A 15,141-nucleotide genomic window follows, 5' to 3' on the forward strand; every position below is an offset into this window, starting at 1 on the left:
TTAGTAATGTCCCTGAACTTCAAAAGTGTCTGTATATACAAGGGTTAATGTGGGCAGGGCCTGGTGCACAGGCCTTTAATTTCAACACTCAGAAACAGGTGAATCTCTGTGAGATTGAGGCCAGCCTAGTCAACAAAGCAGTTCCAGGTATGGGGGGGGGGGGGGGGGGGAGAGAACCTGTCTCAAAAAATAAACAAAAAAAAAAGTGTATTGGGAGAGGCTAACGCAGATGTAGAGGAACACACCCTTCCATAATCCCAACACTGAGGAGACCAAGCAGGGGCTTCAGCTGCATAGGGAGACCCTGTCTCAGAAAAAAAAAAAGGAGGACAATCACTGTTAATTGACTACTTTTACAAAATATAGTAAATATACTAAATATACATTTTCAGATTTTTTTTTTTTTTCGGGTCTTTTTAAGACAGGGTTTCCTTGCAGTCCCTGCTGGCCTGGAAGTTACTATGTGGAGCAGGCTGGCCTTGAACTCACAAAGATCTGCCTGCCTCTGCCTCCCAAGTGCTAGAATTAAGGAGTGTGCCACCACACCTGGCTCAGAAATATCTTCTAAATATGAAATTTCACAGGCCCAGAAAGGAGCTGGAGAGAGGAGGATAATAGGAGGCATGTATTACCAAGGGCGAAATGGGGCAAATGGGGGTATTTAACTGGGAAGGGAGGAGAAAGGGTTATACAAAGAATCATGGGGGTAAAGGGGAAGAATGAGCTCAAAGAAGGGGTTAGCAGTATTATCAAGGGAAAATGAGGGTACTTTAACTGAGGAGGGAAGAGGGCAGGTTAGAAAGAGAGAGAGAGGAGAGATAAATAACACTTACGTGGTGTGAAAAACCAGAGGGAAATTATTAGTTCAAAAGCCTGCTGAAAAACACACATACAGTATGTGTTCATGAGTGCATGTGTACCCGAAGGCTACATAGCAAGGTGCATGGTGCCAGACAGGAGAAACCTCCCTTCGAGTTGTTGGTTGGCATAGTCCAAAAGACTCTCAAAACAACACAGACTATTGCCATGGCCCTTGATTTCCTCCAAAAACTTAAAGGTAAGACCCTATTCACGAAGACAGGACATACTTTGGATATAGGACTTAGAGCAATGGAGCAGAAATCGCCTGGAAGCCCCTTCCTGAAGATTAGCTCTCGTAGTTTTGGAGGACACTATGCAAGGTGCTAAGGAAGAAAATCAACCAATGGTCCTACCCCAGCATTAAAACCTAATAATCACAACAATGACCGGCACAGCAAACTATATTTCAGTACCGGCACTTTTATCTAGGGGGCAATCAACAGCTCTCTAACTGGACTTAAAGCCCACTCGGTGGGAGGGATCTATGTATGGCACTGTAAACATACACAAATACACGTGGCTGGAGAGGTCACACAGATCCTAGAGCAAACTCTATGTCTGTTACAGTCCCAGACAAAGGTAATTACTTACTATATGCTAAATATGGATCCTTATATTTAAAGACAAGTATACCATTCACCACCACTCATCAAAGAAGTTTCTTTTTGCAACAGACAGAGATTATTACAGAGTTCTGCAACTGGTCAAACACAGAGAATAAGTGTCTGTGAGATGTCCTGCCCGTAGTGACATATCTACAATGGAACTTGTATATCTAAGGCTCATGGAACATAGTGAAACAAGGGGATAAGGAGAATACTAATACATCTCTCAACTCTGACCAGTGAAGTTTCTTCATTCAGCAGAGGGTAATTAACACGAAAGGCCACAACTAGCCAAAGTGTAGAGAGTAAGAGACTGCACAGTGTGTGTCACTGGATAGGACACTTATATTAAACCTCACCCACTCAAGGGTCAGGGACCATTGCAGAAGAGGGGGCAAAAAGATTTTAAGAGCCAGGGGTGGTACATGATCAGAAGGAAATGGTCGTCCAGGCTTCTGTGCACTTGCACATATGAACTTACAGCAATGGTGACAGCATGCACAAGACCCATGCAAAGTCAGGCAAAAACCCAGCGCAGAACTGGGGAAATGGGCAGAAGTCCCCAAACTTAGCCAAGGAACTACTGACAGCGGATCACTGTTGGCTGAGGGAGAGTTATTTGTCTTTAAGGGAACGATGTTAGATAGGCTGAACAGGCTCCAGTGGATGAACTTATACCAAGGAACATCCGGGTACACAAACTTGACTCACTAGGCCTGAACATATATGACAGAATGCACGAAATCCAGTGGTTGGGCCATGGGGAAGGTGCACAGAGGGGAGGGGGGACCTAAATATGAGTAAGATGTATTTTATGAAATGCACAAAAAATTCAATAAGAATATATATTGAAAGGCTGGGTGTTGAAAAATATATATTGAAGGGCTGTTCTTGCAAAGGACTTGATTCCTAGCACCCATGGCTGTCAACAATCATCTGACATAACTCCAATTCCAGGGGACTCTGTGCCCTCTTCCTACCTCCTAAGGAACTTCATGACAATACAGTAAGCAATACAATACAATACATGCAGGCAATGCAATCATACATATAACATTTTTTTTTAAAAGAAGAGGGCCAGGAAAACAAAAAGTCACAAATGGCCAAAACATAGAGAGTAAGAGTCTACAGAGTTTGAGTCTGTGTACAGGACTCATATTAAAATCCACCCACTCAGGGCTTAGGGACCATTGTGGAAGATGGGATGGAAACACTGTAAGAGCCAGGGAGGAGGAGCATGACCATATGGAAACAGAGTCCTACAGGCTCCTGGGACCTTGCTCATATGAACCTACAGCAATGGTGTCAGCATGCACAAGACCCATGCAAACTTAAACAGACAAAAACACAACACAGAACTGTGGAAATGGATAGCAGGCCCCAATTTTAGTCAAAAATTATTGGCAGCTGATTACTGCTGGGTGAGGATGAGCGGATCTTCTTAAAGGGAGGGACTCTAGATAGGCTGACTAGACCTCGGTGTACAAACTTACACTGAGGGACATCTGGGCACACTAACTTGACATGATAGGCTTTAACCCAAATAACAGAATGTATGAATACAAGCGGGGGGCTATGGGAGGGGACCATTGGGGATGGGGGTATAAAGATGATTAAGATGTTCTGTATGAAATACACAAAGATTCAATAAATTTTTTTTTAAAAAAGGACAACTCCTAGTTTCCCATTCTGTCTGTATTAGTTTTCTATGGTTGTTACCAATTACTACACCACTAGTTTGCCAGCTTACCACAAATTTATTGTTGTACACTTCTGTAAGATCAGAATTCCAACATCTGTCACACTGGGCTAAAATCAAGGTGTTAAGTTTTTCTTTCTCTACACACACTAGAGGAGCATCCGTTTCTTCACCTTTGCCATTGCCGAGGCCACCTGCATTTCTTGAATCCTGGCACCTTCCTCCACAAAGCCAGCATGGGTATATTTTTTAAATGAGGCATACTTTCTTTATATTCATACAGAAGACCAGTCACCACACATCTACCTATAGATCTACATGCTTCAGTAGCATACTGTCCTAGGCACAGACTATGCCATTCACCGACCATCCCAGGATCATGCATTTCTTCAGGCAACAGAAATGCAAATTAAAATAACAAAACACATTTATTACTTTTTGTTAATTTTTATTATTTATTTTTATGTGTCATACTTCGTGTGTGTGGGTGTGTGTATGCTGGTGTCATACAGTGCCTGCGGAGGACAGAAGAGAGTGTCAGATTCCCTGTTTTTTAAAATTTTATTTATTTATTTAAATGTGTATGAGTGTTATGCCTGTGAATGTGTGCACACAGTGCCAGAGGACAGAAGAGGGCGTTGGATCCCCTGGAACTGGAGTTATGGACAGTTGTTAGCCACCCTGTGGGTGCTGGGAATCAAGCCTCAGTCTTCTGCAAGAGGAGTCAGTGCTCTTAGCCACTGAAGTATCTCTCTAGTCCCTGTTGCTGTTTTGAGACAAGGTTTCACTGTGTAGGTAGACCAGGCTGGCCTCCAGCTTTGACATCTGCCTGCCCCTGCCTCCAGAGAACTGGGGTTAAGAGCATGGGCCACCACACTGTGCCTTCATTACATGACTTTCACTAAATTTTGCTATAGCAGGTATTAAGTTGTCATTTTCTGTTTTGTTTTTTGTTTTTCTTTTAGTTTTGTTTTTTATAGACAAAGCTAGCCTCAAATTCAAGGCAATCTTCCTGACTCAGTCTTCCAAGTATAAAAGATTGCTCAAAGATTGTATTTAAGTGTTTTCGAGTCTTTTTTTTTTTTTTTTTTTTTTTTTTTTTTTTTGTCTTTTTGAGACATGGTCTCCCTGTAGCCCTAGCTGGCCTTGAACTCAAGAGATCCACCTGCCTGGGATTAAGGACAAGAGCCACCATAGGTTTTCGTTTTTTAAAAAAAATGGATATTGAAGGATTTAAGAAAATGCTGGATAGAGTGTGGTAATTCCATCACTTGAAAGGTGGAGGTTGGAGGATCAGGAATTCAAGGTCATGGTCAGCTATAAAGCAATTCAAGGCCAGTCACGGATACTGCTTGTCTCGAAAATAACACGGAAGAAACAAAACAAAAGAAAAAAAAAGAAAAATACTTATTAGCAGACTACACACTTAAGGGAGCAGGATTTCAGGTAACTTCTTTCATTCTCTGTATTTTCCCAGTTTCCGTGAATGAAAACGTGTTTTTCTCAGAAAGAAAAAGAAGAGCAACTTGGATTATATTATATTGTCTGAAAGGGCAAGGTCTGACTCAGATTCTGGTTTTCCAAGTCTCAGGCACGTAAATGACAAAGGTCTCTTTAACACTTCCATCCAAAGTGTGCTGGGTCACTCTCATAGTGTTTTGAAAGCCTTAAAGATGTGGACACAAACTCTCCTAAACAAGTCCTGACTGACTCGCTACCTTTTTTCTCCCCATGGCTTGTTTTAAACTCCCAGGCCTCCTCAAAGACCAGAATTTGTACCCTCTCCTCAGCAACCGCGGTGCCCCAGCACCGACTAGAACACCTCGCCGGCGCTGGCTAGCCTCCCAGGCCAGGTCTGCCATGGGGCCTGGGGAGGAAGGGACTCTGGGTACCCTGCCTAGGCCAAGCAGGCGCCACGCTGGCCCGGCCGCGCCCGCAGCCCCAAGCCCGGGTTCGGGGGGCGCCGGCGGAGCCCGGGCCCCCGAGGGCGGCGGCGGGGCGGGGTGGGGGAGGGGCGGCAGTGGGGCTGCTGTGGCGACCGACGCGAGGCGGTGGCTGAGACCCATCCCCGTCCACATGGACAGTGGCCGAGGCCTCGGCTGAAGCGCTGACGCCAGGGCGAAGTGGGTGGTCGGCGGCCGGCCGCCGCGGCGGCGACTGCACAAGCGGCGAGGGGTCGCGGACGCCTGACGGTCGCGGAGCCCTCGCCGAGGCGCAACGGTGCGGCCATTTTACGGCCTGGGACGCAGGAGGCGTGTGCGCGCTCGGTTCGCTCTCCCTCCCCGGGGCCCGAGGCGGACCGAAGCTTCTCGGCGACCGCCGTGGGCGGTGGATGGGGAGTCGTGGGCTGTGGGGAACCCGGCCCGGGAAGCTCCGCCGCCGCCGCTCGCGTTTCCCGGGAGTCATCTTAGAAGCCCAGGCCGTGGGCCTAGTCACCGCCGCCGCTCGCGTTTTCCTCGAGGCGCCTGAGTGAAAAGCCCAGGCTGTGGGCCTGGCTGCCGTTGCCGCCGCTCGCGCTGCCAGAGAGATCTGAAGAGGCGCCCAGGCCGCGGGGCCTCGCCGCCGCCCGCTGGCCCACGACCGGCGCGCCAACCTGCTTTGTGTGGACCCGGCCGGCGGGGAGCGCCGCCCGCGACCCGCGGAGCCTGAGGCCCGCCACCCTGCGGCTGCTTCTCTCCCGCGGCGCGACCCGGGATCCCCGCGAGCACCGCGGCGGTGCGGGCCATGGAGTGAGGAGGCGGCGTGGGAGGAGGAAGATGGCGGCGGGCAAGAGCGGCGGCAGCGCCGGGGAGATTACTTTTCTGGAAGGTACGTCTGTGTCTGCTCTCAGGGGCGGGTTGGGGACTCTGGCGAAAGCGGAGTCCCGGGAGCCGTGGTACTCCGCCCCGGGCCGGGGTGGGCTTGGGGCGCAAGGCTACGGTGAGACGTGGCGGTCGGGACCGCGCTGCGGGTATGAGGCATTCGGGGGCCGCGGCGAGGGCTCGGCCGTCTGGCGGGAGGCGGCAGGTAGATGCGCGGCCGGTGGAGGCCGCGGGCGCCTGCGAGGGGCAGGCACAAGGCTTGGGCCTTTTTCCTCTGTGCTTTTGATGGCCGCCCAGGGGTGAGCGCAGACCGCATTCAGGTCTTGCTGGGCCTTCAGGGGAAGTTTCGGATTGCCGGGTCGGGGCGATGGCCGAGCTCTGGGGATTGCCGGGTCGGGCCGGGAGCCGGCGGGCAGAGCTGCTTTTCCTTCCTTCTCACCCTCCGGCTGGCGGGGCCCTCGGCGTGCACTGTGGGCCCGGCCGGCACGGACTCCTCACCCGTGTGTTCTGTCAAACCGTACTTTGTAAAACAATTTCTGTGAAAGAAGAGAGTGGGCCTCGCCGGGAGGCTCAGTTTGGAGGCAGCTAAAAGAGTTAGGGTGTTTCATCTTGCACTCGCTGGTGAGGGAAAGTTTAGTATCCACAGTTGCTGGCCAAGCCGGGCAGAGCTGGGTCTGGTGGGGGACGGCGAGGTGGGCTTTGCCGGTGTGTCCGAGGACCTCCGCTCCACAGCTATGAGAACTGCGGTGGTGGACCAGGCACTTGGGCTCATAGGACTCTGTTTAATTTTACTGTAATTGAGTTTATTAATATGTTTGGGAAAATGAGTCTGCTCTTCAGTATGGGTTAAAGTTTTTTTCTCAGGTACTGTATGTCCAAGCCATGCTTTAAAAAAACAATTTAGAAACATTACTGAATTAAGAAAATATAATTTAAAAGCTGGGCGTGATGGTGCACGCCCTTAATCCCATCACTCGGGAGACCCTGTGTCAAAAAGACCAAAAAAAAAATATATATATATATAATTAAAAAGTAAAACTTAACCTTCACGTTAACAAGTTTCATGGAGGGTGTTGAGGGGTGGTTATGTTTCGTTAACTACCCCACAAACACCAGAGTAGGTGCTCCACAGTGAATGGAGACTAGGTGAGGGGAGGAGGGTTAACCTCATTCTTCCTACTTGAGAATAGGGAAGTGGACAGGCCTCCAGACTTAATATAAAAGTGATGAGAGTTTTCTGTGAGAGTCCTAACAAGATAAAGAAAGATAGTTCTTCTGAGTTCATTTCATGCTCCTTCCGTACTAGTTTGACCACAGTAGTAACTGCCAGAAGGCTGAGAGAGGAGCTGTTTGTGTTACAGGTACTTTTTGGTTTGGAAGTTAGATGCTCTTATTCATTGGGCACTTTATGCCTTTAAGCTGCTGTAAATGTTGGACTTATCTAGGCTTTTCATTCAGTTTAAATTCTGATTGGATGAACGCAGGAATGATAAAACAGCCACCCTGAACAGACTTGATGTGAATGTCAAACCACTGCTTTTAGTTTTCTCACTTAAGTGAATGTACAGGTGTGACAAGTTTGTTTGACCTTGTCTCATTCAATAATTTTCGTTTTGTTTTCTTTTGTTTTGTTTGAGACAGGGTCTCATACCCAGCCCTTGCTTGCCTGGAGCTCACCAAATAGACCTAGCTAGCCTAGAAGTCTGAGGTCTGCCTGCCTCTGCCTCCCAGGTGCTGGGATTAAAGGTGTGCCACCATTCCCAGTACTAATTTTGGTGTTTTGGAGACAGAGTCACATTATATAGACTGGGCTGGCCTTGGACTTCTGGAAGTCCTGCCTCAGTCTCCCAAGTGCTAGGATTACAGCTGTGAGGGTTTTTAAGATTTGATATGTAAAAATTTATATATTGTACTTTGATTTTCTCCAGTAGTGTTTTCTAAAAACCAAAGTAGGTTTTCCTTAACTCACCAACCATTTATGGCAGCCTACTCTGCTTGGCTGGAATAAAACAGTGCATAAAATAGTCAAGGCCACTACCTTCATAGAATTTTTATTTTAGTGGGAGAGACTGTCAATAAATAAGTTTAAAAAATCCGTTTAGAACAGTCTAACTCTAAATTTTCATACAGCTGTCTTTGAGGTCTCCTCAAACCTGATAGCCTGCTAAGAGCGCTCATGCATTTGATTGTAAACATGGGATCACTGCTTCTGTTTCATTGTATCATCAACTTACCAAGTGATCATTCCTCTGTTTTCCACCCTGCTGAAATATGAGCTCTGCAAAAGCATTGAGCTTGTTTCTTTACTATTGTAGTTCTTTTTTTTTAAAAAAAAAAAAACTTTATTATTTTTATTTTATGTGTATAAGTGTTTGCCTGCATGCATGCAACTGCACCTGTGTTGTGCAGTGACCACGGAGGTCAGAAGAGGGTGTCAGATTCCCCTGGAACTGGAGTTATGGGTGATTGTTAGCCACCATGTGGGTGCTGGGAACTGACCCAGGTCCTCTGCAAGAGCAGCCAGTGCTCTTAACTACTGAGCCATCATTCCAGCCCCTCTATTGTAGTCCTTATACCTGGAGCATACTTGCCGTTAGTGAAATAAACTAGACCATAACAGTGATAAAGGCTATGGAAGAAGTATAAAGAGCAGTGATGAAACAGTTATTTAATGGTGTTCGAGTTAGGAAAGGTATCCTTGTCGAGGTAACTGAATTTACACCTTAATTAGGAGATACTTCTAAGGGGACAATATGGTTCAGAGGCAACACATGGTTCCACTGGTTAAAGTATAGCAAGCAAAGGAGAGAGTGGTATGAGAGGCTCCGTGTTACAAAGCCCTGAGCTTGATCCCCTGCATGGGCTAAATCAGGCATGGTGATGAATACCTGTAGTCGCAGCACTAGGGAGCTGGAGGCAGAAGGATGCAAATTCAAGATCCTAGATACATGAGATACATGATACGTGAGTCCTTGTCTTTTTTTTAAAGGTCACGTTGGCTTCCCTGTCTGTAATAAAGAACAAGAATAAAAGGGAGACAGATTAGAAAAACATGGTAGTAGTCTTAGGTGGACGTGATAGTGGCTTGGATTAATTAGGATGATGGCAGTATAGGTTGGAAAAGAAAAGATTGAAGATGGTTTGGTATATAGTTTACAAGGTTTATTGATAGTCTGTGTAAGATCAGAGTAGGAGAGGAATCCAGGACCACTCTTGGAGGTTTTGGTGTCAGGTGCTGTGAACAAATGCCATTTATTGAGATTGAATGTACTGAGAAGGAGAAGTGTCTGACATCTTTGTTTTAAAATATGTTTTACTATTAAATGAAATTCTAATTCCATGTTCTTTCATGACTTCTCTAGGGAAGAGGATGCTTAGTGGCTACTATCTATTGTATCTTTACTCTGTGTGTGTGTGTGTGAGTGTGTGTGTGTGTGTTTGTTACGCTAAAATTATATGGTATTTGTTAAGTCCTAATATATTGAATTTTTACTTTTCTTTCCCATCTTTGACTGTTTCTTTCACATCTGCTCATATACTGGTGTCTCTTCTCTTTTCCACTTGTAATAATTTGGGCAGGTTTCTCTGTTCCTTCAGTCAGCATATGTTAAAAACAAGCACCTGCTATGTGTAAGCATTATACAGAGATACATTGGTGCTTTCTCCATGTACTATGTAATAAAGAGAATCTATAATCAAATAATCACGCCTGTAAAATTAAAACTATCATGTACAATAAGTGAAAGTTATTTATAATAAAAATTTGATCCATCAGGTGGTTTAAAGGATGAATAGGAAAAGGGGAGGTGGGAAACAGTTTTCCAGGTAGAGGCAGTAAAAATAGAAGGAATGTGGCGTGTTTGAGGGAAGGTAATCAGGGCAGTATAGTGCCAACAGGAATGGTCGAAGATTAGGCTGAGGATGGCATCATCAGATATGCTTCAGGAAAGATCTTTGACTCCCATGTGGGAATACTTTACAGGGATGAAAGATTGCTAGAGGAAACCCTTGGGAGATGATTGCTGTATTTGAGAACGGTGATGGTAGCTAGCTTGTTTTCTTGTCTTTTCTTTTGATACTGTCCCCTGTGGGAACTCTGAGCAAATCTTTTTCTCATATTTTTTTCTTTTAGGTACTCACATCTAGTTTTATTCCTCTGCCTTTTTTCTTCCCTTTGACTAGCTTTCCCTAGTATTTTCTCCCATTTTGTGTGTGTATGCATAGTGTGAATGTGTGCACACCTGAGCACCCATGTTTAAGTCTTTGTGTGTGTGTGTGTGTGTGTGTGTGTGTGTTCCTGTGTGTATTTTGGGGTATACACTTGGCACAGTGCTCACGTGGTCAGAGGACAACCTTGGGTGTTAGTCCTTGCCTTCTAGCATGTTTGAGACAAGGTCTCCTCTTTGTTTGCTACTGTATAAACCAGGCTAGTTAGCCTGTAGGCTCCCTGGGATTCTCATTTCTCTGCTCCCATCTCACTGGAGAAGCACTGGCATTATAGCACCTGGCTTTTGGTGGTTTTAGGGCTTAGAACAGGTTCTCCTGTTGGTGTGTGCTTCACCCACAGAGCCATCTCCCCAGCCCTCCACCTTTTTTTTTCTCTTTTTCTTTTTTTGAGATAGGGTCTCACTGTATAATCGTGACTGGCCTGGAACACGATATGTAGACCAGACTGGCCTTGAACTCATAGAGATCTGCTTGCTTCTATCTCCAAAGTGCTGGGAGAAAGCATGTGCCACCATACTCAGCTGTGCACTTTATTTTTTGATACAGAATCTCTCACTGAACCTGGAATTTATGAATTCAGCTAGCCTACCTGGCCAGGCAGTCCCCTCTAGGACTTTCTTGTCTCTTTCCTCCAGTCATGAGATACAGGCATACACTGTTGCACCCAGCTTGTTGTTGGTATTAGTTTCTGATTTAATTTATTTGTAATCAAAAAAGATCATCTACGTAATTTGTTTTAAAAAATTTATTAAGCTGGGCGTGGTGGCGCACACCTTTAATCCCAGCACTCGGGAGGCAGAGGCAGGCGTATCTCTGTGAGTTCAAGGCCAGCCTGGTCTACATAGTGAGTTCCAGGACAGCTGGGGCTACAGGGAGACTCTGTTTCAAAAAGACCAAAAAAAAAAAAATTTAAGACTTACTGTGTAGCCTATATAGTACATTCTTGGAGAATGTTCAAATGCACTTGCACCTTCTGGAAGTAGAAAGATGCCTCTGTGGTTAAAAGCACTTGCATCTCTTGTGGAGGACCCAGATTCCGTTTCTAGTATACACATGGTGGCTAGAAACTGTCAACTCCAGCTCCAGGGGATCTGATGCCTTGTTTTGGCTTCCAAAGGGGTGCACTTACATACATGCAGGCAAAACACTCATATACATACAAATAAATAAATAAACATAAAATGTTTTTCAAAAAGAAAACGCGTGTTCTGTTACAGCTGAGTGCTAATGTTCTATAACTATCAGGTAGGCCAGTCAGTAGATGAATGTTTAATACTTTTTTTTTTCAGCCTGATCTCAAACTCCCTGTGCAAATTGACCTTGAACTTTTGATCCTCCTGCCTCCACCTCTGGTGCTAGGATACTGATATGCACCCACCATGCTTGGTGAAACTAAGCAAGGAGTCTACCAGGTGAGCCACACCCCCAGCCTGCATCTGGCTTTTCATGGGGGAGCTAGAGATCTGAACTCTGGTCCTCAAGCTTTTGCAGCAAGCACTTTACCCACCCATTTTCCCAAACCCCTGGTTTTTTTCTTGAAATAACTTTTCTACCTCCCCTTTCTTCTGGAACTCCTTATATAGGCCAGACTGGCCTGGAACTTGCTTCAATCCTCCTCCTGGGATCTACCATGCCCAACTGTCAGTTTCCCTTTCTCTTTTTCTTTTTAATTTTAAATTTTTACTTAATTTTTTATGTGTGAGTGTTTTGCCTATGTGTAAGTGCAGCTTTGGACCTAACTGCGCCACAGCTTCTTCAGCCATGGCTTTGCTCCCTCTTTCCTTTGGTTTTGCATTCTTCCTCTTTTCTTGCAGCTCTCCAAAAAGGAGGCGCGGGGCATTATATGAGAAGGAAAACCATAGGTGATTATGGGAGATAATCATTCATTGATGAAGTGGCACTTTTAGAGGGCCAAAGGAGAAGCTTAGCTGTAGAAATTGGTCACAAAGCCAGTCCAGATCAGGGAGAGAACAAGTGGACTCCACCATATATTGACAAGAATGTAAAGATTAGCCATTTAAAATCTATGCAGCTATCTTTCTTATATAAAAATTTTTCCTGGTTTTTAACCGAGTCATAGTACAGTGGTCCCCTCTTACCTACGGTTTCTCTTCCATCTGTTTCAGTTACCCACGGTCAACCACAGTCTGAAAATATCAAATGGAAAATGACATCAGTAAACAATTCACAAATTCTAAATTGTCCTGCGTTCTGGGTAGCAAGGTGAACTCTTGATACTATACTTCTCCATCCAACGTGGGATGTGACCTCACTGTCTCCTTTTCTGTCCCCTACTCCCTCTCTCCGCATGCAAGTGTGCTTGCTTGTCAGGGTCTTCACTATATAGGTAGCCCTGACTGGTTTGGAGCCCACTATGTGGCCTCAGACTCACAGCGATTCCCTGCCTCTGCCCCACAGTGCTGAGAATAAAGGCATGCATCACCGTGCCAGGCTGTGACTATCTTTTATACAGTTTATACATCAATTACTTAGTGGCTATCCTGGTTATGAGATTGACTGTGGTGATGTCACATTTTTTTGGTTCTGTTTTTTTGAGACAGGGTCTGCCTGTTGCTCCAGCTGCCCTGGAACTCCCAAAGATCACCTCTGTCTCCCAAATGCTGTAATTAAAGGCATACTTTACCATGCTTGGCTGGTAAAACATTTTCTGTGCTCAGTTTTACTTAGTAATGATCTCAAAGTACAAAAGTAGTGATGCTGTTGATATGAGTGTGCCCAAGAGAAACTGGGTTGAGTGCTTTAGAGGAAAAGTAAGTTTTTTAGTTACTAAGAAAGAAAAACAATCATGTTGTCATACTGTTGCTGTGATCTGCAATAAGAATGACTCTCCATAAGGAACAAAAATTTGAAGACAGATTTGTTGTTGATATCAAACTGCGAAAGTTAAAAAATCACAGTGTCTGATAAAAAGGCATTAAGTTACAGGGCTTGGTGCTGTCCAATGTCTCATGTCCACTAGGGGGTCTTGGAACTTACATTGGTAGATGAGTAGAAGTTTACTGCTTTTCTGAACTTGGAAATGACAGATCTCATGAAATCCACATTTATAAATTCAGAACAGTTTATAAAGGAAGACAAAACAGGGACTAGGGACACTGTAGCTCAGTGATGACGTGTTTTCCGATAGTCTTTTCCGTAGCATGGAAAGTGTGTAGCATGTTCCATCCCTAGCACTGGGGCCAGGTGTGGTGGGTGGGAAGATAAAGTAGACAATATGAACAGTCATTAGCTTTTCTTTGATTGGTAATTAAGGAATTTCTGAAACTAGGTGAACATAAATAAGAAAGGTTTACATACATTAAAAACTTTTCCTTTTATTATTTGTTATTGAATCCTGGAGTTCTTAAAATATTTTTTCATTTTCATTACTTTAATGCTCAGCTGTACTACTCAATGGTATTAATTTTTTGTCTATTATTATTTTATATGTATGAGTGTTTGCCTACATGTATATACGTGCATCATGTGAGTATGATGCCCTGAAGAAGCCAGACGACAGTGTGGGATCCCCTGGAACTGGAGTTAAAGACAGTTGTCAACTGCCACATGGATGCTGGGAATTGAACCAGGGCCCTCTGCAAGAGCAGCCAGTGCCGTTAACTGCTGAGCCATCTCTCCAGCCCCAGATTTTTTTCTTTTCTTTTCTTTTCTTTTCTTTTCTTTTTTTTTTTTTAAGACAGGGTCTCTCTGTAGTTCCCATAGGCCTGGAATTTAACGTGTAGACCAGTCTGGCCTGGATCTCGCTCTCAGAGATCTGCCTGCTTTTGCTTCTGAGTGCTAGGATTAAAGTCATGCTCTACCCAGCATGAATCCTGTTTTTTCAGTTGGGCTCCTGTTACAAACACATTTGCAGCTTAGCTTTAAAGGCTTTGAGCTTGAAATGTTCCCTCCATCTTCAAATGAAAGACTGATTTCATTTTGTAATGTAGCAATGAAATCTGGGGCTCTGTGTTAGAATTTCATTCACAAAGTTAGGTATCAGCTCTTGAGTCCCCGAGTCCCCTACGCCATTCCCAGGTTTCACTTGTTCAAGTTGTTATTTGATTATGAAAAGATCAATTTTCTACTGATTGAATTGTGTTTCAGAGTGAAAGCTCTTCTTAAATTTCATTGGTGCCCCTCACCAAATACTCCCCTGCCACACCGCCAGTCCTTTCGCTGTTTTGGGCAGAACTGTTTGGGGCTACTTGTCAGATACAGTCATTTCTGAGTTGTTAATTTTCTGTCTTATAAATTTGTGTGAATAAGCTTCAGATAATTGTCTTTCTAGATATTTTGTATTTTGTGTAAAGGTAGAATCACTGCTTACTTTAGAAAAAGGTACAATGACATACTACTTCTAGGTTACAGAAAAATCGAGAATTTGTAGCCACACCAACAGCACTAAAATGCTGCAAGGCTGATGATTTGAACTAAACTCACTGTATGCCCAGCTTGAAAAGTCAAAGTCAAAAGGAACCCACTGATTGCAGTGAAGTATACAACCTACTGAAAAGTGAACAGTATCTGGGTCATAAGGGAAAGAATCTTGTGTATTTTGTGACTACAGAGGTCTAATTTTAGGTCATTCCCATGAATTTGTTCAAAGACATAACCTTGATGTAATAGTGAAATGTTTTGCTCTGTTTTCTTTACCAAAAGGTACATGTTTATGCAGCTCTGGAATTTGATGAAGGCTCAGCTGGGTGATTTTTGGGTTTCATGGGATAAGTGTAGGGGTGATTCTGCTATGGCCTGGCTGTTCTGATTCTACGTTGGTTTCATTTGGATGTTGAGCTGGATGGGCCCCTCTTCATGTAGTTTATGGGCATCTTCGAGTGGTTTCTATCTGTAGCTGGGGACTCGAACTACCCTTTACCTTTACTTCTGTTATATTTTCCATTAGTGGTTTTTTTTTTTTTTTTTTTTTTTGGTCTTTTTGAGACAG

General features: G+C 44.6%; 1 protein-coding gene across 4 annotated transcripts in view; it reads left to right on the forward strand.

Annotated features, from left to right (window-relative positions):
* Positions 1-5,643: 5,643 nt before the first annotated feature.
* The window catches only part of Senp6 (SUMO specific peptidase 6), a 104,349-nt gene continuing 94,851 nt past the window's right edge, over positions 5,644-15,141 (forward strand). For 2 of the 4 annotated variants that reach the window (XM_029560596.1, XM_029560597.1), the window contains exon 1: positions 5,644-5,973. In XM_029560596.1, the coding sequence (XP_029416456.1) occupies positions 5,922-5,973 (52 nt within the window). In that variant the 5' untranslated portion in view covers positions 5,644-5,921. The remainder of the gene's footprint in view (positions 5,974-15,141) is intronic. The other 2 variants (XM_029560599.1, XM_029560600.1) reach the window with 2 other exon arrangements.

The sequence above is a fragment of the Nannospalax galili genome, unplaced genomic scaffold, assembly GCF_000622305.1.
Source record: "Nannospalax galili isolate Female #2095 unplaced genomic scaffold, S.galili_v1.0 scaffold512, whole genome shotgun sequence".
In the NCBI taxonomy this organism is placed as follows: Eukaryota; Metazoa; Chordata; class Mammalia; order Rodentia; family Spalacidae; genus Nannospalax; species Nannospalax galili.